Source organism: Bos indicus, chromosome 18 (genome assembly GCF_029378745.1).
Source record: "Bos indicus isolate NIAB-ARS_2022 breed Sahiwal x Tharparkar chromosome 18, NIAB-ARS_B.indTharparkar_mat_pri_1.0, whole genome shotgun sequence".
Lineage (NCBI taxonomy): Eukaryota > Metazoa > Chordata > Mammalia > Artiodactyla > Bovidae > Bos > Bos indicus.
Genome location: NC_091777.1, coordinates 11,509,936 through 11,533,152, shown reverse-complemented (window position 1 = coordinate 11,533,152; position 23,217 = coordinate 11,509,936). Strand labels below are relative to the sequence as shown.

The following is a 23,217-nucleotide window of genomic DNA, read 5'->3' as shown; positions in this document are numbered from 1 at the left end:
GAAGAAGTGAAGTCCCTCGGTCGTATTCGACTCTTTGCAACCCCATGGACTGTAGCCTACCAGGCTCCACCCATGGGATTTTCCAGGCAAGAATACTGGAGTGGATTGCCATTTCCTTCTCCAGAGGATCTTCCCGACCCAGGGATTGAACCCGGGTCTCCTGCATCACAGGCAGTCGCTTTACCATCTGAGCCACCAGGGAAGCCCTCTAAGGTTCAATAATCAGGCTCAAAAGAATGAAACGTTTTGAAAGGAACCACACTTTTGCTCAGATAATGAAAACATTTTTATAACTGACTTAATCAAAAACGGTTAAAAACATAAATCTTGGGGGGAGGTAATGGGGGACCATCGATTCAAAAGTGATTAGACTGTAGCAATGCTCTGCACCAATACAAATAACTTAGAGCCCCCAGTGTCGCTCTGTTCCATTTCTCTTTTGGAGGAGCCGCATCACTTGCAGGATCTTAAGTTTTCCAACCAGGACTTGAAACTAGGCCCTGGCCCAGTGAAAGTGCTAGCCACCAGACCGCCAGGGAATTTCCTCACAGTGTTCTAGAGAGCAGTTTACCGTCAGATTTTAGCAAGTCAACTAGATTTTAACATACACAGCAAACTATGTATCAAACCACATTTAAAGTTATTTGACAAAAAAAAAAAAAAATAAAATAAAATAAAAATAAAGTTATTTGACTACAACGCTTTAAAACATTTAAAATGAATATTTTCTTTCTTCTTTTAAATAGATTGAGGGAATTTCCCAGGAATGGAGGTTTTCCTTGTGAAGTGGGCTTCCCGGTGGCTGAAAAATAAAGCATCTGCCTGCAATGCAGGCGACCACCTACAATGCAGGACTCCCTCATTCGATCCCTGGGTTGGGAAGGTCCGCTGGAGAAGGAAATAGCAATCAATTTCAGTATTCTTGTCTGGGAAATCCCATAGACAGAAGAGCCTAGCGGGCTACGGTCCATGGGGTCACAAAAGAGTCAGACACAACTTAGTAACTAAACCACCACCACCCTTTGTGAAGCAATTTTAGGAATACAAACATGACAATGCCTTCTCACTTTAAGGGCTTCCCTTGTGGCTTAGCTGGTAAAGAATCCGCCTGCAGTGTGGGAGACCTGGGTTCAATCCAGGGGTTGGGAAGATCCCCTGGAGAAGGGAATGACTACCCACTCCAGTATTCTGGCCTGGAGAATTCCATGGACTATATATATAGTCCATGGGGTCACAAAGAGTCGGACACGACTGAGCGACTTTCACTTTCACTCTGAGTTTAAACAGCATGTCCGCTTTTAAAAGCACCAGACCATGCATCTCCCACTACAAGTTAAGAATGACGTTTAATGATCTACACAAAGGCTGTTACTATTCTCCCGACTCTTACAGCTTTCCCTTGCAATGAACACGTTTTAAAAAGTTACAGTAAAAAATTCACCCAAATAACCTAAAAGTTATTCGTTTTAAAAGTCCAAAATGCTGGTACATCTATCAATTAACTTCTCATTTAAAGAGAAATCCAACACCTAGATTACTCAAAATATTGTATTTTGTATAAGTAATAAAATGCTTATTTAAAAACTTGTTCTAGTATTGCTTGGTGTCATCTTACTCTCAGCAGAAGGATGCGCTTTGTCTTTGCTGCAATCCTGGCCATTCGTAAGAGAGCGCACACTTTGCATCTCGTTACTGCTTTCACCCTCATCGTTTGGTGCCAAATGCTGTCAGGTATGCCAAAATGTTAAACCAGCAAACATTAAAGCCTAAACAAAGACAATTCAGAACTTCCCTGGTGATCTAGTGGTTAAGAATCTGCCTGCCAACGCAGGGGACACGGGTTTGATACCCGATCCAGGAAGGTTCCACAAGCCTCGAGGCAGCTAAGTTCATACATCACAACTACTAAAAGAAAGGAAGGAAGGAAGGAAGTGAAGTCGCTCAGTCGTGTCCAACTGTGTGAGCCCAGGGACTGTAGCCTACCAGGCTCCTCATCCATGGAATTTTCCAGGCAAGAGTACTGGAGCAGGTTGCCATTTCCTTCTCCAGGGGATCGCTGCAAACCAGGGATCGAACCTGGCTCTCCCTCACTGCAGGCACATGCTTCACCGTCTGAGCCACCAGGCCCTCACTACAGAACCTGTGCTCCACAACGAGAAGCCACCAAAATAAGCAGCACAGTCACCACATTTAGGGAGCAACCCCTGCTCACCGCAACTAGAAAAGTCTCAGGCAGCAACTAACACCCGTGCGGCCAATAAACTTAAAAAAAAAAAGACAGTTCATTTTAACTGGGCCAATGGGGTAAGAACCTGAAGTACTGGCTACTGGTAAACTCCTTGGATAATGAATCCTGAAGAACAGCCCCAGTTTCTTAGGCATGTGTAAAAACACACACGTTCCTGCTTCTGACTTCCCACCTTAACTTTAGAAACATAAGCCATGAGGCTTTACAGTTTTATTGTGAACTGGCCCTACTTTGTGAGCCTTAGCATATCAAATGAAATATTAACTTCAGGCCAAACTGTTGCAGTTTTTCTTTTCCAGTCAAGAATTGGCCTTGGTGTGCTAAAATTGAATAAAATCCATTTACTCAATCCAAAATAGGCATTAAAAAGAAAAAAAAAAAAGTACTTTCTTATATCCTAAGAAATAACTCCTAAGTGAGTGGAATCCTCAGGGATTACGACCGTGAGGTCGTAATAACTGGAACACAGGCAGGACTACCCATTAGTCACACAAGGGAGCACAATTAGTCAGAAGGCAAGACGTGGAAATGTCATCTGTCAAATGACTGGTAACGGACATGGGTTTTCCACTTAACGTAAAAGTAAGATAGATATCCCTCCCCACCCGACTCTGCTCATATGTCATTTTACTTTTAGTGACACATAAGGCACAGGTATTGTTCAGAGATTCATCTGAACACATAGGTAATCCGCTATCGCTCTGGATAACAGTGCAGACTGTCTGCTCCCATCTTGGCCTCAGACCTGTATCTTTTGAACTATACCTGCAATCTTTATGGCTACAGGATCCTCTGAAACTGGAACCAGCCCTTCCTTGACTTCCGCCTGCTTTTCAGAGACCAGGGGAGACGTGGCGGGAGGGGAATACTTAGTTTCCACAGAAACCACAGGCAAGGAAGAGGAAGAAGGCTTAGAATCATGAAAAAGACTAGCCCACGACTTGGCAGGCTGACTGGCAGGCACAGTGCCCGCTGCGGAGGCTGGGGCATCCGCAGGTGGTGGGGCGCTCTCGGCCTTGGCGGGGTCCGAGTCCGAGCTCTCCACGGTGTGCAACTCCACCCCGTTGGCAGCTGTGCCCTCACCCAAGGATTCAAGTATTTGTCCGTTAGTGACTCCAAGGTTCTCAGTAGTATCAGTCCCCATGGAGGGCTGAGCCACAGCTGTCCTCAACAAGGTGTCCCTGCCGGCCTCGGCAGGGAGGCAGGAGGCCTCCGAGTCAGCCCCGGGGCAGCCCTCAAGCTGCCCTGCAGTCCTGGCCCCGCCGTCCAGGGCTCCAGGGAAAGCCCCAGCAGGCCCGGCGTCGCTGACAAAGTCCGTGGCGTCCTGAGGGCTGCCCCAAGTCCGGGGGGTCCCTGCCGTGGGTACATCCCCCATCAAGTCCGTGTCCTCAGCGCCTACGCTGTTGGAGACTGCTGGGCCGGCGTGGCCATTGACCAGGGCTTCCGCCGAAGGTCCACCCTCGCCACCGTCTTTCAAGTAACTGTAATATCCAGGGGGACGTTTTTTCTTCTTTTTACGTTCCCTTTGTCCAAGACCACCCGAAACACCATCATTCTCTAAAGCTTCCGCCTCGGCAGGAGAGCCGCCATCCAGGGCAAGGGCAGGGCCCGGGTACTGGCAATTGGCGGAGCTATAGTTCACTTCTTTATCAATGTCATCGGGGAGCTTTTTGGAAGTTGTGCAGCTAAGGATAAATTCAGGGGCCTGAGGGTTCAATGTGCTTGAAATACTGTAGTTGGGAGTTCTCGGCAGAGTGTCACTGGGTTCAATTACTTCATTAACACCAAATTCAATTCTCTGATAGTCGTGTCCTGTTTAGAAAGAAAATGATCAGTAAATATGCCACTAGTTAAGAACACAGCTATACAACTTATAAAAGTCTCAGTAATTATTTCTTTTTGAAACTAAAACCTTAAAGTCTTGCAGTAATTAACAAAGCTAAAACATTTAATTTCTGTGTTAAGTAAGTAATTTGCTGAAATAAATAATAACCACAAAATTATATTTAATTTGGAGATATGAAACACAGAAGCTGGTATCCATTTTCCACTCACGGTAGTTAAGGTAGAAATTAAAATGAAACTTTGAATAGGAAACAAATGCTATTCTGCCTATCTGAACATGTCCCTCAATGCAATCTGATTTTATTAGTTTATTTTATACCTAAGACTAGGGTATATATATTTTGGAAAACTTAATTTTTAAAAATCAACACGACCAACTTGGGGACTTGAAAACCACTGCTTGCTTGTGCTCTCTCTCTATATATATATTATGAATATATGGTTTCTCTAATTTGTCCAATTTAATAATTCAAAAAGTATAAATTATACAAAAGCACTCTTTCAAATTATCCATTTCCCAGACTCTTCTATTAACAACCTTAACTGAAGCCCCAAAATGGCCTTGCATGAGTGCCTGTAACTTCTCCTAAATTAATTCATATTGGATTAACCCCATGGGTAAGGAAGGTGCTTCCAAGATAAAGTTAGGACTGCAAACCTTTAAAAATCTCCTTGAAATCCTTTAATACTTCTTCCCCACTTCCCCACTGACAACAATCCACATATTCTATCCATTTAAGATGGACATTTTTTTCACAGATCACATCTCAAAAATTAGGCTGAGTTTCAGAATCAACTGAGTTTCTCAATAGAAACTAAACACCAATGTCATCTTATATGTGACGAAATAGTTACACATTTTGAAGTTAGGAAAGGATATGTATTTTTTTATTTATTTTTCATGCATTACTGAAGATTTCTCAAGTCTAGTACAAGAGGCCCACTTTTTCTCAAGGCGTTTATTTAAAAAAAAAAATCACAGTACCAAAATAATCATATTCTACTCAGAAAACTGAATATATTTTACTTTCGAAGTATTTTTAGAGGAGAAAAAACAGCCCACAGAGGGGCCAGTGCCCTGAATAGTTTTCTAATTCTCCATTTGGTTTGATATCACACACCCTGGGAGTGGGGAGAATACACCAGCCCAACAGCAAAACATTCCTGAAAAGAGAACATGATGATGGTTACAGCTAACCATCTACAGAGATACCGAGAGAACAATTTCAATTCTCTGGCCCCTGAGCACTGCTTCGTGGTTTCCTTATTTTGAAAACAATCACCAAAGGAAATATATTTCTCCATTATCCCTAAAAGTGAACTGTCCAGTTTGCTTCCAGGGAGCTCCATCCAGTGAGGCTGCAAGGATGCAGAGCTGCTCTGTGGACCAAGACGGATGTAGCTGAAGCAGGGAGGCCACCGTTCAGAGACTGGAATGTGCATCGGGAGTCACATTGAAGTTAGTATGTGCTGTACCATGCAGCCTGTGCAGAGTTTGGTTATTCCCAACAAACACAGTGAGTTCCACATCTTAATCATTAATCTTATCGTAACATACAACACTCCAGAATGTGATGTGACATTAATGGAACCATTCTGATATGCTACAGTTGTTACCAAAACATTTACCAGACTGTGGACAGTCTGACCACATCCCTGGAAGGCTGAGTCCTACCCAGAACAGTTCGGTTCCTTTTCTTATGCAGGAACACGGGTTGTGGACACACCATGCACTGCACTCCAGGGCAGAGAAGTCAGGACAAGGCCCAACCTGTCGGGCTGGAAAAGTGATGGAAGGCCTGCAAGCTCATGAGCACTTGGATCATCAGGCAGGGGATTTGTTAGGGGAAGGAAAATTAGCTCAAACCAACAATCACACCCTAACACAGCACTCTCAAAGCCCGTGCACTGCAGCACTCACAGTGCAGTAGCCTGGGGTGCCCGGATGGGGTCCTGAAGTCTGAGATGCTCAGAGGCACCCAGGAGATGCTCATGGCCACGTCCATTTGAGAACCACTGCTTAAGTGGCTTCCTCAGCTGACTTCTCCAATCAGTTCATAGTGAGTCAAGTCAATAATCATGGAGCTCTCAGCCATGTGCAAAGTGTTTATTATCAAGGGGGAGGGGTACAGAGATTAGTAAGGCAAGGTCCCTGCCTCAGGGGATTACATCTATAGGAAGACAGACATCAAAGACGGGAATGATGGAAGCAGAGGGTGGGTGAAATAAAGCCTCTACAGCTTTCCAAGAATTTGTTGTATGACTCAGGGAGCTCAAACCGGGGCCCTGTGACAACCTAGAGGGGTGGGATGGGATGAGAGGTGTGAAGGAGGTTCGTGTTGATATATGGCAGAAACCAACCCAATATTGTAATTATCCTTCAAATAAGAATGAATTAAAAAAAAATGAATAAAATTTAAAAATAGAATGCTCCTCAACACACACACAAAGAGATCTATCTGGATCAGAAACTACAGAGAGGTCAGAGGAGCTGGCAGGATAACTGGATGGGGGAGGGGATGGGAGGGAAGGAGGGGCAAGGCTACTTCCAGCTTTGGGGACTAACTTAAAAAGGCCACATTAGGAGCCCCCACCTAGAGTGTGAGGTGTGGTGGGAAGTGCCGGAACAAATCACTCTAAAGCGCTCATCCAAAACCATCCTGAGGGTTTACAACACTGCAGACACTGTACTGTGCAGCTGCTGCACACAGAAACGGATGAGCGCCCACAGCTGAACTCAGCCTAAACAGGGAGGCAGATTCACTGACTACTGGACAGTGAGCTGGCACTGTAGGAGAAATAAAAACAACAGAACAGGACAGAAGAGGCCTTGGGGAACAGGGGCCTTTGAGCTGGCCTCTCTCAGTGTGAGCAGCTGTGTTTTTGGCAGATTAAAAGACGGACTTGAGAGGAGAGGGGGAAGAACGGAGAAAAAGAGCCAAGACGCATAACTGAGCAGGGATGCCAGCCTGGAGGGGGGTGGGGGACACGGTGAGAGTGAGGAAGAGGGAGTGGAGCAGAGGGGAGAGGCGCTGCGACACTGGGGGTCTGAGAGGGAGGCGGAGCCTTCATCTGCAGCCGAAGCCCCTGGAAGGATGGTAAGGCACGACTTGGACCAGGGCTCTGACAACAGGTAAGACAGCGAGACATCTGGAGCCCGAGCAAACACCGGCGGCACAGCGGCTACGTGCCAAGTACTGGAAGTCAGGGAGCACCTCAACCCACAGACGACAAGGGGGCTCCAGAGGCTGGGAGGCCTGGCAAGGGTGTCTGGGTCCCTCTGGCATCTCTTATTTTATCCTCATCCTAAGTCATCATAAGTTCTCTACCTTATGTTTCTTATAAAGCTGCTAATAATTTTAGATAAAATCATTTTCTCATTTGTCTGCAGATTAAAAGTTTACATGGTCTCTGCAAGGTTTATATTTAAATCTAAATTATAATAAAACCCTTTCTGACAATGCTATAGAAACAGGGAACCAAATCACTGCTCTCAAAGAAAAGGTTCAGCTTCCAGCTTCTCCAAGGCCAATGAGGACCTTGAGCATGATGCAAACTGAAAAGCAGTCTAGACAGGTTTGACACGTGCAATGGCAGCCAGCAAGATGAGAGGACCCTACTGTTAGTGACACTGTAACATATATGAGAGGGCTGCAACTCAGTAAGCATCACCTCCAGTGATCAGCTCAGTGAATGGGACACAGACAGCCAGCTACTCAGTCAGGACAGGAGGTGAAGAGATCACCTGAATTCCCAAGAGCCCTGATAACAGGCGTGGACATAACCGCAAACTCAGGACAAGAGAAAGGAGCTGCCACTGAGCCGGGTGGAAAGCACGTACTCAGAGACGTGCCAGTTCTGGGCCCAACAGCCGGTGCACTCAACAGACAGCCCACTCCGGAACCCGCACAGACAGCCTTGGCTGTGAAGGGTACACCTGTGCCAGAGGATCCTTACGAAACAAACAGAAATGAGCAATTATTTCCAAAACTCACCTTGGAGGTCTGATACTCTGAAGCACAGAATAAACTTTAATTCATTAGCCAAAGTGGTTTGGTGATTAAAGCTACTCGAGTTTACAGCAAAAACATCAAGCTGAAAGGGAAAGGAAGGAAGACTGCACCCACGGCGCGTGCTTACCATCGGGGAGGTCATCAGCAGCCTGTGCGCCACACAGAACTGTCCCGCCGTATGGAGGAAGCTGCCCAGGGAAGTGGAAAACAGAGTTTAACTCAACAAACTGTTAAAGTTCAACACATGCTATTTCATTAAAGCAACCCTCATTAAAAGGCTATTTATCCATGCAACTTTTCATAACACTATTTTTAACAAAATAACACAGATGGGGAAAGAGTAAGATTAAACATCTTCATATTAAAACACCATCAGAAAGCTTTCCAACACTGATTGTTATTAAATAGATCCAAAAATGAGGTAAAAAATAAAAAATGGGCTCCAACGGACATGTCAATCAGCTACAAAAGGCTCACGACACACCCTGTTTCACAGGAGTTGCAGAGTACACATCAAATACTATAACCGCTTGTCTCTGTCCATTGACCAGTACAGAGTCTTCGTGACCATCTGCACACGTTGCTCACCATCACTACAAGTCCACTCAGCCATAGGCAGGAACCAAGCCTGGGGACAGTGAACAAAGCAGCTGGGAAAGAAAAGCCTGAGAATCACAGCTCTCTTTTAACAGGGTGCCTTAAACAACTGGATTAACAGCTGGCAACCACATTCCTTGTTTGGAAGAGAGACAGCAAAATGGTCAGTGCCTGGGCTCTCTGCAAAATGCAGGAAGGTATCATGAATATGCCAATTTTTTCCCCTCCTAGCTATTCCATAATACTTATGAGCTGGAATGTTTCAAATGGCTGTGTTTGAAATGAGAAAGTTTAGAATGGAAAGGGGTAAGGTAAGTGGACAGATAATTGCTATCTGAAGCAGGAAGCAAAGAACAAAAGGATTCCAGCCTAACACGGCTTCTACCACAGCACTTCTCAAAGCCTGCACACTACAGCAGAAACAGTACAACACCCTGGGGGGCCTGGATGGGGTCCCGGGCTTGGCATGTTCAGAGGCACCCAGGAGACTCTCACGCCCACAACTGTCTCAGAACTACTACTTCAGCTGATTTCCTATTAACTCTTAGTGAGTCAATGCAACAGTCTCAGATATAAAAGCTTATCACTCCAAGTACTCTCCTGAGAGAATTAATGACAAATAAGAAGCTAAGAAAACAAAACTGTTAGTCGCTCAGTCGTGTCTCACTCTTAGTGACCCCATGGACGGTAGCCTGCTAGGCTCCTCTGTCCATGGGGATTCTCCAGGCAAGAATACTGGAGTGGGTAACCATTTCCTTCTCCAGAGGATCTTCCCGACCAAGGGATCGAACCACGGTCTCCTGCACTGCCAGCAGATTCTTCACGGTCTGAGCCACCGGAGAAGCCCAAGAAAACAAAAGGAACTGACCACTTTCTGGACTTAGCAGTGCATACTTACACCAGACAGGGGCACTCCAGCATTCATCACGGCAGAGCACTGTGTGCCCAGGTGGGCTGCACTTGAGCCTGAAGTGCAAGACCATTCCACACACGACTCCAACGCTCCCATCCAGTGCCCCAGCCTTTATCACTAGCGTGGACACACGGAGCAAAACAGTGTGTCTGGGGAAGCCACAAATCAGGATGACATCCCTCTGCAGTCACAGAAGACAGCAAACTCCCTGACACAGCCTTTATTCCACTGATGACACTCGGGTGCCCCCTGGTGATAAAATCTAACTTGTAAGGCACTCAAAGTCTTGTTTTTTGAAATCACACTGTACTTAGAATCTAGGGAGTAGGAGAGCCAGGATCTGAAAACAGAGCCCCTGGCATGCCCCAGGGCAATACTGCTGTTTTCTGTTAAGTGTGTTTAAAACACTTACTTTGGTTTACTAACCTGGTAAGAGCATAACTGGGAATTACTAGAATGCCAGAATGAGTTCAGGCACAGAAAACGTGTGTATTTTTTTTCACTCTATACACTGCATATGGTGCCTGTTACACAGCAAACCTCCACCACCTCTAAGAAACCCCTTTGTGGGAACTGGGTATAATAAAAATGCAGCAGAATAAAACTGCAAGAATTGTTCAAAGTTCTCTCTTTAACTATATAGTTACTTATAAGAACAAAGAATTTTTTAAGCAAAAATATATAATCTCACACACAAAAGGAAACTGAGCAACAGAAAAAGCTAAAATTTATTTGTATTAGATACAAAATCAAACCAACTTACTCTGGAAACAGTGCTACCATATTGTGAGGTCAATACTCAGGACCTTCAATAATAAGAAGGTAGTATTTTTAAATCTTTTTTGCTACTGCTATGGGGTAAGGGGTTAGATCCCCACCCATACACACACACACTCAACACCACAATCTCAAGTTTTATTACATACCAAAGTGAAAACAAAAACTTTAAAAACTTTTTAAATGTCTTTATGACCTCAGGGAAGGAAAAAATTTCTTAAAAAATATTTAAAAAATCCACAAACTATGAGGAAAAAAAATACAAGACACTAAAACTTTAAAATGTACTCCAAAAGATTATTAACCCTATAAATCAATAAGAAAAAGACAAGCCATTTGGTAAAAATATGGACAAAAGATATAGAACAGGTAATTAACAGAAACAGAAATCTACACTGCCAATGGACATATGAAAGTAATGTAATGGTGCTCAAATGTTTGTAATCTGGGAGACGTAAATTAAAACGACAAAAATCCACTTACTCCATTAGATTAGCAAAAATTTTAAGTATGTCTATACTGAGAAGAAGAAGAACCAGAGAAGGCAATGGCACCCCACTCCAGTACTCTTGCCTGGAAAATCCCATGGATGGAGGAGCCTAGTAGGCTGCAGTCCTGGGGTCGCTAAGAGTCGGACACTTTTTACTTTCATGCATTGGAGAATGAAATGGCAACCCACTCCAGTATTCTTGCCTGGAGAATCCCAGGGATGGGGGAGCCTGGTGGGCTGCCTTCTATGGGGTCGCACAGAGTCGGACACGACTGAAGCGACTTAGCAGCGTACTGAGAATGGGGCTTTCCAGGAGACACTAGTGGTAAAGAATCCAAGTGTCAATACAAGAGACGCAGGTTTGATCCCTGGGTTGAGAAGATTCTCTGGAGAAGGAAATGGCAGCCCACTCCAGTATTCTTGCCTGGGAGATCTCATGGACAGAGGAGCCTAGCAGGCTACAGTCCTTGGGGTCAAAAAAAGCTGGACACAATTGGAACATCTGAGCACAGCATACTGGGAATTATCAAAAAATTTTCTTTTTAATGGGATCTAAAAGATCCATATAGTTATGGCTATGGTCTTCCCAGCGGTCATGTAGAGTTGTGAGAGCTGGACCATAAAGCAGGCAGAACACCAAAGAACTGATGCCTTCAAACTGTGGTGCTGGAGAAGAGAAGATCCTAAAAGTCCCTTGGACAGCAAGGAGATCAAACCGCTCAATCTTAAGGAAAATCAACCCTGAATACTGGTTGGAAGGACTGATGCTGAAGTTGAAGCTCCAGTATTTTGGTCATCTGATGAAAACAGCTGATTCAATAGAAAAGTAGAAAAGTCCCTGATGCTGGGAAAGATCAAGGGCAGAAGGAGAAGAGGGCATCAGAGGGTGAGTGGCTGGATGGCATCACCAATGCAATGGACATGAACTTGGGCAAACTTCAGGAGATGGTAAGGGACAGGGAAGCCTGGTGTGCTGCAGTCCGTGGGGTCGCAAACAGTATGACGTGACTGAACAACAACAACAAAAACTCTCATGCACTAGTGACAGGAACGCAGACTGTTAAAACCACTTAGAAAGCAGATGCACTAAAGATGCTTATTCCTTGCAGGGCGCCAAAATTCCATTCCTAGGAATACTTCTTGGAGAAATCCACAGAGGAGCATGAGGAGACATGACAAAATATGATCACTGCCACACTTCTGTACTAATGGAAAAGCTGAAGACCTAGACAGCCCCCTCAGCATGGAAACAGCTAAGTCCAATATTTCACAATGAATGGGGAATTTCCTGGCAGGGAATTCCCTGCTCAGGGAACTAAGATCCACAGGACACAGCCAAAAAAATAAGATTTAACAATTAAAATCAAAGAAGAACAAAATATCCAAATAAATCTAAAGAATATTTAGCTTAAAATAAACAAACTGCAAAATGATGAATACAGCATGAAACGACTTTGTTTTTGTTCTTTAGTCACAAGGCAGGTCTCTTCTGCGACCCCATGAATCATGGCCCACCAGGCTCCTCTGTCCATGGGATTTCTCAGGCAAGAATACTAGAGTGGGTTGCCATTTCCTTCTCCAGGGGAATCTTCCTGACCCAGGGATCAAACCCACATCTCCTGCATTGCAGGTAGATTCTTTACTACTGAGCCCCTGGGGAAGCCCCTGATGAGACATTTCTAACCGCACAAAACAACAAACAATATATACATGCACAGTAAGAGGTGAAAATCACAGCCAGGAAACAAAACGTACTGTGCATTTTTGGCAGTTTCAGTATTTCTGGGGAATAGGGCGAATGCGAGGATACAACGGAAGCTTCAACTGTCTCTGTAACGTTTTGCTATTTACAAGTATAGCAAAATGTTAACAGTAATCAAATCCAATGGGTGGGTCCAGTCATTTTTTCATGTTAGGCTCCTCACTTTTCTGTACATTGGAATTCCTAATTAAAAGGCATAAAAAAAAACCCGATCTAAAACATAACCATCAATTAAAGTTATGCATGCACTCAATAAAACAAAATTGTCTTACCTCAACTGAAGCACGAGGAGTCACAAAGAACTGATTGAATTCATCAGGGCTAAAATCTCCAAAAATATACTGGGAAAAAAAAAAAGAATCACAGATCACATAAAATACACAAATCACACAGTTTCAGAAAACAGTGTTACATGGACCCTATAAAGAATCCGCCAGGACCCCCCAAGACCCTCTCCAGGAAACAGACAGTGCTGTCTGGAGCTCCTTCACAGCCCCACTGCAGAGAGGTCTGTAAGTCTAGATAAAACCTTAGGGTTTTACGGAAGAAAATCAAAATGATGGACCTTATGATGGGAGAAAACGTTCCAGACAATACCAACTGCCAGCAAGGATGTGAAGCAACTAGAGATGCAGAAAGGCACAGCAACTCAGAAAAAAAAAAAGAGTTCGGGAGTTCCTTATAAAGTTTACTTACCACACAACCCAGCAAGCCTGCTCCTAAGCACTTACCAAAGAGAAATGAAGAACAATGTCCACAAAAACAACAACAAAAAAAACCTGTATGCTGAAGTTTACAGCATCTGTACTCATTCATAACCACCAGAAACTGAAAAGAATCCAAATGTGTATCAACAGGTGGACATGATACATGAACATGATGATCTACTAATCAATGACTCTCTAAAGCATCACCCTAAGTGAAGCATCAGACTTACAAGGCCACATGCTATAAGGACATCCACCAAAATATTAATGATTTCAGTTCTTGAATATGAATGGACAACAAAAAAATCAAAGGACATGAGAGGCAAAAAATAAACAGCAATAAAGAGGGTTACTATTAAAACAGGGGAAAATGAATCTGTGTAAACAAAACACAGGATACAGAAAAGAAGTTAAAATTCTAATCTGTATCCTGAAATTCTAGCAGGTAAAATAAGCAGAATGTCAAGAAAAAAAAAGGAGAGAACAAGGAAGCATTCAAAGAAATCAAAGGATTATTAAATTTAAATTACTAAATTTACAAACTCAACAGAAGATCTTAAAGAACCAAAATCAATACAGCAAGACAGCAATGCTTTGAAAGTTCCAAGAAAAAAAGTGTCTCTTTTTGTTTTCATAGAATTCTATTCTATAGTTTACTACTCAAGTGCAAAAGGCAAAATAATTCTTGACTCTCATACACACTTGGGATGAGTGGAGGTGGGCTGCTTAAGAGTTCCAGAAAATGCATTCAAGGGATACAACAGCAGTAACAAACAAGTAGGATCCAAAAGATGATCGATACTGCAGACGTGAAGCCCAACGCAAACGTGAAGACTCATGTTGCTTTATTTAATACCAACAACAGGAATGCTGTCCACATAGAAGAGAACCACTTTACCTTCTAAGCGGCTACTTTAATTCACGATGTGGGGAAGACACATTAGGATAAGAAGTGAACGTTCTTATAGGATTGCTAAGTTTTTCTCTTCAGGCTGGATTTCTCTTGGAAAGATAAAAATAAATGAAATACTCTTTGAAATCACACTTCTATGTACACTTTCTACAAGTATTTAAAAAAAACAGAAATTGGTCAATCCAGTAAGAGAACTAAAATTTCAAATGATTCAACAAAATCTTGTCAGTGAAGAGGAAGGGAAGGAACCGTGATCCAGCAAGCCTTCTACCAGTCTGCTGGAACAAACCTCATGGTCAATTATGAGAACGCTCCAGTTCAGTTGCTCAGTCGTGTCTGACTCTTAGCGACCCCATGGACTGCAGCCTACCAGGCTCCTCCGTCCATGGGATTTTCCAGGTAAGAGTACTGGAGTGGGTTGCCATTGCCTTCTCCGAATATGCTATCTAGGTTGATCATAACTTTTCTTCCTAGGAGCAAGCGTCTTTTAATTTCACGGCTGCAATCACCATCTGCAGTGATTTTGGAGCCCAAGAAAATAACGTCTCTCTGTTTCCACTGTTTTCCCATCTATTTGCCATGAAGCGATGGGACCAGATGCCATGATCTTAGTTTTCTGAATGTTGAGCTTTAAGCCAACTTTTTCACCCTCAAGAGGCTCTTTAGTTTTTCTTCGCTTTCTGCCATAAGGGTGGTGTTATCTGCATATCTGAGGTTACTGATATTTCTCCTGGCAATCTTGATTCCAGCTTGTGCTTCATCCAGCCTGGCATTTCATGATGTACTCTACATGTCAGTTAAATAAGCAGGGTAACAATATACAACCTTGACGTACTCCTTTTCCTATTTGGAACCAGTCTGTTGTTCCATGTCCAGTTCTAACTGTTGCTTCTTGACCTGCATACAGATTTCTCAGGAGACAGTTAAGGTGGTCTGGTATTCCCATCTCTTTAAGAATTTTCCACAGTTTGTTGTGATCCACACAGTCAAAGGCTTTGGCATAGTCAATAAAGCAGAGGTAGATGTTTTTCTGGAACTCTCTTGCTTTTTTGACAATCCAGCAGATGTTGGCAATTTGATCTCTGGTTCCTCTGCCTTTTCTAAAACCAGCTTGAACATCTGGAAGTTCATGGTTCACATACTGTTGAAACCTGGCTTGGAGAATTTTGAGCATTAGTTTGCTAGCGTGTGAGATGAGTGCAACTGTGCGGTAGTTTGAGCATTCTTTGGGGTTGCCTTTCTTTGGGATTGGAATGAAAATTGACCTTTTCCAGTCCTGTAGCCATTGATGAGTTTTCCAAATTTGTTGGCATATTGAGTGCGGCACTTTCACAGCATCATCTTTTAGGATTTGAAATAGCTCAACTGGAATTCCCATTACAATCTCCACAAGCTTTGTTTGTAGTGATGCTTCCTAAGGCCCACTTGACATCACATTCCAGGATGTCTGGCTCTAGGTGAGTGATCACACCATCATGATTATCTGGGTCATGAAGATCTTTTCTGTATAGTAGTTCTGTGTGTTCTTGCCACCTCCTCTTAACACCTTCTGCTTCTGTTAGGTCCATACCATTTCTGTCCTTTATTGTGCCCATCTGTGCATGAAATGTTCCCTTGGTATCTCTAATTTTCTTAAAGAGATCTCTAGTGTTTCCCATTCTATTTTTTTCCTCTATTTCTTTGCACTGATCACTGAGTAAGGGTTTCTTATCTCTCCTTGCTATTCTTGAAGAACTCTGCATTCAAATGGGTATATGTTTCCTTTTCTCCTTTGCCTTTCGGGTCTCTTTTCTCAGCTATTTGTAAGGCCTCCTCAACCATTTTGCCTTTTTGCATTTCTTTTTCTTGGGGATGGTCTTGATCACTGCCTCCTGTACAGTGTCATAAACTGTCCACAGTTCTTCAGGCACTCTGTCTATCAGATCTAATCCCTTGAATATATCTGTCACTTCCTGTATAATGGTAAGGGATTTGACTTAGGTCATACCTGAATGGTCTACTGGTTTTCCCTACTTTCTTCAATTTAAGTCTGAATTTGGCAATAAGGAGTTCATGATCTGAGCCACGGTCAGCTCCTGGTTTTGTTTTTGCTGACTGTATAGTGTCTACATCTCTGGCTGCAAAGAATATAATCAATCTGATTTCAGTGTTGACCATCTGGTGATGTCCATGTGTAGTCTTCTCTTGAATTGTTGGGAAGAGGGTGTTTGCTATGACCAGTGCATTCTCTTGGCAAAACTTTGCCCAGTTTCATTTTGTACTCCAAGGTCAAATTTGCCTGTTACTCCAAGTATCTCTTCACTTCCTACTTTGGCATTCCAGTCCCCTATAATGAAAAGGACATCTTTTTTGGGTGTTAGTTCTAGAAGGTCTTGTAGGTCTTCATAGAACCATTCAACTTCAGCTTCTTCAGCATTAGTGGGGATTACTTGGATTACTGTGATATTGAATGGCTTGCCTTAGAAACAGAGATCATTCTGTCATTTTTGAGATTGTACCCAAGTACTGACTGCATTTCAGACCCTCTTGTTGACTATAATGGCTACTCCATTTCTTCTAAGGGATTCCTGCGCACAATAGTAGATTATGGTCATCAGAGTTAAATTCACCCATTCCAGTCCATTTTAGTTTTCTGATTCCTAAAATGTCAATGTTCACTCTTGCCATCTCCTGTTTGACCACTTTCAATTTACCTTGATTCATGGACCTAACATTCCAGGTTCCTATGCAACACTGTTGTTTACACCATCGGACTTCACTTCCATCACCAGTCACATCCACAATACGGCGCTGTTTTCATTTTGGCTCTGCCTCTTCATTCTTTCTGGTGTTATTTCTCCACTCTTTTCTAGTAGCATATTGGGCATCTACCGATCTGGAGACATCTTTCAGTGTTGTACCTTTTTGCCTTTTCATACTGTTCATGGGGTTCTCAAGGCAAGAATACTGAAGTGGTTTGCCATTCCCTTCTCCAGTGGACCACATTTTATCAGAACTCTCCACCATGATCCATCTGTCTTGGGTGGCCCTACACGGCTCGGCTCATAGTTTCGTAGAGTTAGACAATGCTGTGGTCCATGTGATCAGTTTGGTTAGTTTTCTGTGATTGTGGCTTTCATTCTGTCTGCCCTCTGAGGGATAAGGATAAGAGGCTTATGGAAACTTCCTGATGGGAGAGACTGACTGTGGGGGAAATTGGGTCTTGTTCCGATGCATGCTCAGTAAATCTTTAATACATTTTTCTGTTGATGGGTGGGGCTGTGTTCCCTCCCTGTTGTTTGCCCCCAACCAACACCTCACCTCTGGAGACTCCTGGATACTCACAGGCAAGTCTGGGTCAGTCTCTTATGGGGTCACTGCTCCTTTCTCCTGGGTCCTGTTGCACACAAGGTTTTATCTTGCCCTCCAAGAGTCTTTTTCCCTAGTCCTGTTTAAGTTCTGTAGTCAAATCCCACTGGCCTCCAAAGTGAAATTCCCTGGGGATTCTCAATCCCTTTGCCAAATCCCCAGGTTAAGAAATCTGTTGTGGGTCCCAGAACTTCTTAACAGTACGAGAATTTATTTGGTATAATTGTTCTGCAGTTTGTGGGTCGTGTGCTCAACAGCTCTAAGGTAGGGTTAATGGCAACCTCTTGTAGGGAGGTTGCCGTTCTGCCACACCCAGGACTGCTGCACCCAGAGCCCCTGCCCCTGCGGCAGGCCACTGATGACCCATACCTCCACAAGAGACACTCACACACTCAAGGCCGGTCTGGCTCAGTCTCTGTGGGGTCTTCTGGAGTGCACAAGGTTTTGTTCGAGCCCTCCGAGCGTCTCTGGCAGGTATGGAGTTTGATTCTAAACACAATTTCGCCCTTCCTACCGTCTTGCCAGGGATTCTCCTTTGCCCTTGGATGTGGGTTATCTTTTTTTGGTGGGATCCAATATTCTCCTGTTGATGGTTGTTCAGCAGCAAGTTGTAATTTTGGAGTTCTCGTAGGAAAAGATGAGCACACGTCCTTGATTTTAGATGCTGTCCCTCCCAAGGGAGTTTCCCAACCAGCTGTTAATGCCCAAAAGTTGTCTCAAAGAAACAGCACGAAGACGTCTGCAACAGTGTTGATGACAAGCTGGGGATGGTTTAGCTGGTTTCAGGATCTAATGAAGCTCGCGTTCTTGATGTCTCATCACAGAAAGAATTCAGTGAGAGACAAAGTGATAGGTAAGAAGTGGATTTATTCAGATCCAGAGAGAAGCACACTCCACAGAGTGTGGGCCACTGCAGAAGGCGAGTAAGTGCTTAAACTCCAGGGAAAGACTTTTTCTCCTATTATTTTCGATTTTACTCAAATCTTTGTTTTTAAAGGATTATTTGGAAAAATCTGCTACAGATTTTAAGTGTGCTTTCTCATTACAACTTCATGTCAATAATTTCTCCACAGATCCACACCTTTAACCTGATTACAAAACTCACTGGTGAGGGCAACAGGAAGGGCAGAAGATTCCCCGGCGGTCCTGGGTTAGAACTCTGCCCCTCCACTGGGGACTAAGAGCTGCTGGTGCAGCCTTCCAGAAGGAAGGAGCATGTACAGCGAGGAATCTCCAACACTGTTACAAGAAAACATTCTTTGGGTTAAAAAAAAAGGGGGGGTGGGAGGCAGGAAAATAGAAATACTGATTTGTATTTGCATAAAGACAGGGGCTTCCCTGGTGGCTCGGTGGTAAAGAATTCGTCAGCAATGCAGGAGACTCAGGTTCAATCCCCGGATCAGGAAGATCCCTTGGAGAAGTAAATGTTCTTGTCAGGAAAATTCCATGGACAGAGGAGCCTGGCAGGCTACAATCCATGGGGTCACAAAGAGTCAGATATGACTTCACGACTAAACCACCAACCAAAGACAGATCAATACCAGGACTAACCTGGTAGCTTGGTGGTGAGAAGTCCGCCCACCAACGCAGGCGACACAAGTTCAATCCCCGGCCCAGGAAGATTCCACATGCCGAGAAGCAACTAAGCTCAGACATCACAACTACTGAGCCAGCACTCTAGAGCCTGCTCACTGCAACTAGAGAAAAGTCCGCACACAGCAACAAAGACCCAGCACAGGCAAAAACTGATTTTTAAAAAGCAATAGATATTGGAAGGAGGGACAGTCAGTGGAGGTCGTGGAACAGAGAAGGATATATCTTTTCAGAGTTCTTAGTTCTGAACCATGCAAAAATACTTTACTCAAAAGATTAACTGTAAAGTCAGTGTTATCAAATCACTGTCAACTATTTATATACCCATTTTCCAGAAGCTGTGTTTGCACCTATGTTTCATGATCTCCTTGAAAACAGATCAGGACTTGATGAAAACATTTAATCCAAAAATGACACCATAAGCAACTGCTAACTATCAACTATGCAATGCTGAGGTATCATTTAACACCTGACAAATGGCTAGCCAGAGCTGCTCTGAACTTTAACATAATCCCCTTAACACCAGCTCACATATATCAATAAACTCCATAAAAATACACATGAATCACATTCTCTGCCCTAATCGGATCTATTTTCAATCCTTAAAATGCAGGAGTTTTTGAAAGTAAGTAGTTAACACTGGCAACAATCTAAAGAACAGTTTTGTGACTGAGCTTACAGAAGGGGCTGCTAAGAGGCTAGCGCCAAGTCCCAATCTGAGTTGCACAAAGTCACTCAAGTCTCAAGTAAGGGAGACATCAGAATAAAAGACAATTTCCTGCCATCACAATACATGTGAAAAAACAGTAAGTATTTCTTTCATGGGCAGAGAAACTAATGTCTCTTTTGTAACCACTCAAAAACACTGAAGGGAAGTGATATAATAAAATATAATACCCCACATAAATTTGGAGGCTATCATTTGAGTGCTTTTCAAAATCATCTACATCAGTTACAAATAATCACAGGAAGCATCACTATGAAGAAGTGTTTTTTATCCACAGTTCCAAAAAGGCAAATAGAAGTATTGTTGTAAAGCAGAATTTAGCTTAAATAAATTAGGAAGAAAAGTTAAATTATGAAGTTAAAACTACAAAAGCATAGAAAAACCCAAGTATTTATTCAACTGCAAACCCCAGTGACTGCATAAATTACACTGCCCTGAATTTTAGTGACAACTGTTTAACTAAAACTATATCTGACTAAAGTTTTATATATCTGACTGAAGCATCTCAAGTCTTGTGACATCAAAGAGTTTATCCCAGAAATTCAGGGCAGCCAGCTTCCATTAAAATGTTCCAGTCTCACCATCCCCAAAAGTCTTCCTAATTTTCAATCACAAACTGTTTTAGATGTCTGGCAAAATGAAGAATGTTACCAAAAAGCAGGGGCAGGATTGTGCTCTTCCAAAAACTCAATGTCACAAAAGGCTGTGGAAAAGTTCAAGATGGCAGGAAGCTAAAGAGACAGTACAACTAAATGCAACATCTGACCCTATCCTGGATCCTTCCCTGGAGAGGAAATGCTATAAAAGGAGAGCACAGGGTCAACTGACAAGTCCAGAATACAAACAGTGGATTAGAAAAAGATACTGCGTTCCATGTCAACATATGGAAGTGATAGCTATCCAACTGCGGTTACTTTAAGAGAATATTCATGGGAAATATACATTCAAGCAGACAAGAAGGCTAAAGGGTCCCAGTCCATGTAACTCACCCTCAAACCTCAAAGGGTAAGAGAAAATGTGTCTGTATTTTCGTGTGTTTGTGAGTTTGTACAGGTATCTGTATAAAGAGGGAGAGAACTTAAACACACCCCAATGATTAAGTGAGGTTCAACCCTAACCAGTCAATATGAATAAAAAATCATATGGGGGCTCTTTGTACTTCTGCAATTTTTATAAATTTAAAATTATTCCCAAATAAAGAGCTTGCTGGGGTTGTTTTTAAACTAAAACTGAAAACACTCAGCTGTGAGGAAAATTTTTACCTACCCTCTTCTTATATTTGTGTGAAACATTTTCCTTCCTCTGAAGAATTAATAAATATATTTTAAAGTCTGTTTTTAAAGAAAAATACGGTAAGTTTTGGTTTAAAAAAAAAACAAGATAAGAATGAGTCAGTGCCTGATTTCACAGGATTTACAATCTAGGAAGAAAATGGCACTGGCCACATGCATTTGTTTGTCTTGCGGGAGCAGGGAGAGCTGAAACTCACAGCTGAAACTCACAACTGTGAGGCTGGCAAGCGGAGGAAGTGCAACCCCACTTTCCCCATCCCTGCCAAGCCTGCAGGGGCCGGCACACCTAGGCACCCAGGCAACGGGCACTGCGAGCCCTCCGTGGACCACAGAGCACTACAGAAATGTTGGCATCGTCATCAAGTGAGGCAGATCCCTGAGGTTTAAGCCAGGCCCACCAGAGTTGAATGAATACTGGAGTCAAGAGGAGGAACAAGAGAGCAACCACAGACGCTCTGCTCCCAGCTGTGGGGGGGGGCGGGGGCAGGAAGGCCACGGGGGTCGGGACACAGCACAGGGTGCTGGGCTGCCCCGTCCCCTCTCTGGGAAGGGGCTTGGGGGTGGAGGGGTCCTCTCAATCAGAATAAAGCTCCACTTCACCTCCCTTCCACTGACCCCAGCTCAGGCCTTCAGAACTCCTACTGTTCCCGTCTGATTTTGTGATCCTTTCTAGAGAGGACATGAAAAATATATGCACAAGAAACACATGAGGAAAAGGGGCAAGCGCTCAGCACAGCCAGGGTGGATGCAAGACACTTCACTGCAGCCCAGCGCCAGGGCGCGGCACTCTGAGTTGCCAGAGCAGACTCCAGAAGGCCCTCTAGGGCCTAGGGCTGTACAGCCTGCGAAAGGCACAGGCCAAACTGGAAATACCAGTGTTCCTGCTAAAGGAAAAGCAAAGACACAGCCTCAGCCCAGGAGAGGTGAGGAGAAGGAAAGGCGTTTGCCAGTCGCCTGCGTGGCCCACTGCTGGCTCTCCAGGGATCCGATGCAGCCATGGAAAACAGCACCTTCTGCAGGAAGCAGGGACCCGGAGGACGACCCCCAGAGCAGGCACTAGGGGGCGCTGGAACACAGCTTCCAAGGTTTGAGATCCAGAAACACAAGTCATTGTGCAGGCTGCCACCAAATCCATGTCCTCTGCCTTCAAAAGGACTCAGGGAAATGGGAGGTCAGCCTCCGAGGTAAAAACTTAGGCTACAAAGGCATGATCAACAAACACTGCTGCGTGCGCATTGTACTTCACAGATTCTGCGGCAGTCAGGCATCTGCGAGCCAGACCCAGGTACAGTGTCCCAAGAACACTCAAAGCCCAGCCTGCAGGGTCAAATGCCAGAACCAAGCACAGGAAGTAGAGTCTTCTCCTCCCGCCTCCCTCTTTTCCAACACAAAAGTGAATTTGGGAGGTAGGAAGAAACGTTAAGGACTAATACACTGGTGGCTCAGCAGTAAAGAATCCTGCAACACAGGAGATGCAGGTTCGATCCCTGGGTCAAGAAGATCCTCTGGAGAAAGGAATGGCTACCCACTCCAGTATTCTTGCCTGGAGAATCCCACGGACAGAGGAGCCTGGTGGGCCACAGTCCGTGGGGTTGAAAGAGTCTGGCAAGACTTAATGACTAAAGAACACTGCTCCGAGTGATAAACGCTTTAACTTCATCTCTAAAATCAGAGTATGCCAGACTAAATCCATCTCCACAGTTCTTCCCAGCTCCAAAAGGATCTCCTGGATCTAACCCGGAGAAACACAGCTTTGGGAATGTTCTCAGACTCACACGGCTACCAGGTGGCTGGCACCTGAACACATCGCACTGAGTGAAAGAAGCCAGACTCAAGAGCCACGCATCGTAAGAGTCCATCCACATGCACTGGGTGATATCCAGGAGAGGCAAATCCCCAGAAACAGAAAGGAGAGAGGGTGGCTGCCAGAGGCTGGGTGGGGAGGGACCAGGGAGTCACCATTATGGGTATGGAGCCTCTTTCTGGAATGAT

At 44.0% G+C, this 23,217-nt stretch overlaps 1 protein-coding gene and 1 non-coding gene across 2 annotated transcripts in view; both read right to left on the bottom strand.

Annotated features, from left to right (window-relative positions):
• USP10 (ubiquitin specific peptidase 10) overlaps positions 1 to 23,217 on the bottom strand; it is a 63,206-nt gene that overhangs the window by 20,704 nt on the left and 19,285 nt on the right. The window contains exons 2-4 of the mRNA XM_019979364.2: positions 12,918 to 12,986; positions 8,234 to 8,294; positions 3,014 to 4,060 (exon numbers count right to left, since the gene is read on the bottom strand). Of these exons, the coding sequence (XP_019834923.1) occupies positions 3,014 to 4,060; positions 8,234 to 8,294; positions 12,918 to 12,986 (1,177 nt within the window). The remainder of the gene's footprint in view (positions 1 to 3,013; positions 4,061 to 8,233; positions 8,295 to 12,917; positions 12,987 to 23,217) is intronic.
• TRNAH-GUG (transfer RNA histidin (anticodon GUG)) lies at positions 131 to 202 on the bottom strand. The gene has a single exon. It is a non-coding gene; the product is annotated as a tRNA-His (tRNA).